We start from the raw sequence: 3,712 nt of genomic DNA on the forward strand, positions 1-3,712 counted from the left end.
CCCCCTGGCCACTTCGGTGCGACTAGGTGGTTAAGTAGATCAGGACCTACTCAGCAACCCGGCTCTGTCAGCCTAAGACAATCCGGTGGCTTACGTTTGGTCGTAAGGCCTCGGTTCTCTGAGCACAGTTGCTGACCTGGTCTTTGCAGATGGGGCACTGACCCAGTCTACATTCTCGAAGTATAGTCATCTCACTCTGTGGTGATAATAAAAATCGATGGACTCAAGGAAACCCTGTAAGTCTTACGTTCTGTACACGAACAGGCGGCTCATCGACCGCATGGTTAGAACCCTTACCCTAACCCGGACCCTAACCCTAACGTAAGCACTCTCCACTTAATCGTGGAGGCTCTGATTAACGTTCTAAACCGTTGGTGGTGGCAGCCTAACCCGAACCCTAACGGAACCCTAACCCAAACCTTAACCGTCCACCATATTGGACAAGGTATTCACCGTGCGATATGTCATCCACTCTCACGGTGTCGTGTGACTTGCGCGACTTAACTAGGTAAAGCCGTAACTCTTCTGGAAGTGGGGTCCCAGTCGAGGGCTGCTCCAATGTGGGCGGCTTGGCAACTCCTTCCTGGTTTCGTTGCAATGGTCACGTGACTCATGGGAGTCCACCCCACGTGGCTGCGGAGACTGCCGTGGCTGGTCGGATAAAACCGAACACAAGCTCGCGTGGTGTGCGGGCCGTGGCCTTCCTTAAGTGGGAGGTTGGTAACCTTTCTGATCGGCTATCGCGGACTCCGTGGTTCGCGGGGCGGGTGACATCATCAATCAAAGAATGCCTTGGCAGCATCATCATGTGGTTCCCGGCAAGGGGAAACCTCGGAGTCGGCATGGCAAGCCGATATCACATGAATCCGGAACTTAACCGTGCCGGTATGCCGTTCGCACAGTATCGCTGACGCGTACAAGGTTTTATTTAGAACAACCAATCCCTTTCAAAGAATTACGGAGGTAAAGTTTCTCCGTAATTTGAAATGTCCCAGAAAGGTAGGGCCATTGTTCCTCGGCTGCTCGGCAGCCGACGGCATCGGCTCGGAGCTACGGGAAGTACTTCCGCTTAGTCGTGCACACTGACTTAGCGGCCCGTCAAATTTCAAAATACTACGCAGACCTGAAGAGCATAAAATGCGAAACGGGTAGAGGCTTAGTTCCCCAGAGAACTAGCCCGTTGTCTGCTAGTTTCGCTTACTCTAGTCACTCTCCGACTCGCTGCGCTCGTCGTCGAGTGCCTCCCTAACCCTAACCCTAACCCTAACCCACCGAAACCATGTGGGGACGCTCCTTCGATGATCCCTCAAGAAAAGTCTCTCTCGATCTCGCCGAGTGCCGCAGCGTCGCCTACTTCGCCATCACCCGCGCCGACATCGTCGAGAAATACCGCCCCCGCCTCCTCAAGGCCCATCCGATCCTCCGCTACCTCCGCCGTGAGATCCGCGACTTCATTCGTCGCGAGGCCAACTCCCCCGACTGGGATTTCATCGACGGCTATCGTGACGTCGACGTTCCCGACGACTTCGACCCCGCGCCATCCAAGACCGCCGCCGACATGGACACGCGCCTCGCGTCCACCCAGTTCATCGAGAAGAACTTCAATGCGCTCTACAAGTCCATCGTCGGCAACCCCCTCCTCGCCAACATCATCATCGCCGGCAACGAGCCCGTCGGCGCCCGCCAGCCCATGCCCACCCAGATTGCGGAGATGACGAAGGCGTTCCTCGACGTACGTGTATCATTCGTCTCGTGTTCTATTCGCCTACTGACATATATTTCTCATTTCCCTAGCATGTTCTCTATAGCGCGTCCTACCTCTCAAAGCTTACGACCCCGGGTACGCGCCCCGAATGGCCCATCCAGTGGGACCACGACACGCAGAGCACCATCCGCCTGCGCTTCCCGCCCGACCTCCATCCCTTCCCCGCCGACCTCGTCATCGCCGACGCGTCCTCGCAGGATGCCTCCCCCTCCACGTCCGCCCCCGCCGTCTCCTCGTCGACCACTCGCCAGCGCAGGGCGACGCGGGCGACAGCCGCCGCAGACTCCGCGGGTGCCACAGGCAAGAGACCGGCGGCGCGTCCTGCCGGACGAATGGCCTCAACAGTCTCGGCCAAGGGCAAGGGCAAGGACAAGGAGAAGGAGATCATTCCCGAGGAGGAGGAGGACTCCGACAGGCCGGTCACCCCCGACTTTGTCACCAACCCTCCTCCGCCCCGCCGCTCTCCGCCCCAGCGCCCTCCTTCCCCCTCTCCCGTCACCGAGCAGTCCGGCAAGCGACCCCGAGGCAATACCAGCAGCTCCGTCGGCTCCAATCCCGCCACCAAGCTCTCCCCTCGTGCTGCCAAACGCTTCCGCGAGAACACCTCGATCAACATCTCCGACGACGACGACGACGATGACGGGCTCGTCCGCCCTGGCTCCCTCCTGACCTTCGTCCCCGGCAGCTCCCAGACTCTGCCGCCCGACTCTTCTCTCCCCTCCACCCAGCCTGCGGCGATGAGTCAGGGTCAGCTCACCCAACACCTGGGTGGGTATGGTGAGGACGAGTCTGCTCACAATGACAACGCTGAGAATACTGATGACCGCGAGGACGGTGAGATCGTCGACGATGGCGACGTCGGTGAGGACGGCGACGAGGACGGCGATGGGGACGACGACGACAACGGGGACGACGACGGGGACGGTGATGGGGATGTCGACCCACTCGCCATGGATGTGCTCGAGAAGAGCGAGGGGGTCCAGCTCGATGGCTAGCCGCCTGCGTCGTCACTTCGGGGATTAGTATTATGACACTTTAGTTCTATAGCACACTCCGCGTTTTGTATTCTTTACGACGTTTAATGACATTACGATTACAATAGACATTGTAAGATGACTGAATATACCCGCAAGAAAAGGGAAGCAACCGTCCCGTGACGATTGCTACGTGATATCGGACGCCCAGCGAGTGACACAGCCGCTCGACAAAAACCAGGAGGCTATCGTCCCGGGACGATTGGGCCCTCAATTCTGGTCACGCCATCCACATCACAACAACTCGCCTAATACGAGGACCCAATCGTCCCCGGATGGTTGCCTCCGCTCATCTGACGTATCTGATACGCAACCGTCTCGGGACGATCAGGGTACGCATGTTGCCTTCTCATAATATGCATACCCGTCTTTCGGTACTGTCTTGACAAATTAGTATGTCCTTCCCCCCTATCCCCGCAGGTTCTTATCTACCGCTCTTATATACCCCGCATGAGTTTCCTTTCCTTGTCTCCCCCCATTTCCTTCCCATTCGCACATCCCTGCTGCCTCCATGCCTGAGCCTCTGCCCTACCCGACCATCCCTGCCATCGACGGGTACCTCAACTCCGCCAACATCGAAAGGCTCGATGGACGGATCGTCATGGCTACTGTCGGATTCTTGCGCGTATGTCGCCATTGCCTCCTCCTCAATCTCGTCCTTCTCATGCTCTTTGCCCAACAGCGCACCGGCGACATCGCCCACTGCTTCCTACCAAGCAACGGCTTCTACCCCATCAGTGTTCATCTCCGTCCCGTGAGTGTCTCGTCCCTTCCTCCCCTGCGTCTCACTCCTGCGGCGTCAAGGGCACTGTCATTCCCCCCGGCGTCCACTATCTCCAGTTCTGGGGACCAGTCATGTCTCCTCATCGATTGGACCATCGGCGCATGCGCGAGCTCGACCATCCCTTCGAGT

At 58.1% G+C, this 3,712-nt stretch overlaps 2 protein-coding genes across 2 annotated transcripts; one reads left to right on the top strand and one right to left on the bottom strand.

Moving 5' to 3' along the window:
• Positions 1 to 1,279: 1,279 nt before the first annotated feature.
• On the top strand, positions 1,280 to 2,760 carry GLOTRDRAFT_134267 (uncharacterized protein; the record flags this gene model as incomplete). Its single annotated transcript, XM_007873266.1, has 2 exons — positions 1,280 to 1,732; positions 1,795 to 2,760. The coding sequence occupies 2 exons, from the start codon at positions 1,280 to 1,282 to the stop codon at positions 2,758 to 2,760; spliced, it is 1,419 nt and encodes a 472-aa protein (XP_007871457.1).
• A 476-nt stretch (positions 2,761 to 3,236) lies between these two features.
• On the bottom strand, positions 3,237 to 3,702 carry GLOTRDRAFT_134268 (uncharacterized protein; the record flags this gene model as incomplete). The annotated part of the gene is made up of 3 exons (XM_007873267.1): positions 3,237 to 3,302; positions 3,359 to 3,508; positions 3,589 to 3,702. 3 exons carry the CDS (start codon positions 3,700 to 3,702, stop codon positions 3,237 to 3,239), a joined length of 330 nt encoding a protein of 109 aa, XP_007871458.1.
• Between the last annotated feature and the right edge of the window lie 10 nt (positions 3,703 to 3,712).

The sequence above is a fragment of the Gloeophyllum trabeum genome (assembly GCF_000344685.1).
Source record: "Gloeophyllum trabeum ATCC 11539 unplaced genomic scaffold GLOTRscaffold_00072, whole genome shotgun sequence".
Lineage (NCBI taxonomy): Eukaryota > Fungi > Basidiomycota > Agaricomycetes > Gloeophyllales > Gloeophyllaceae > Gloeophyllum > Gloeophyllum trabeum.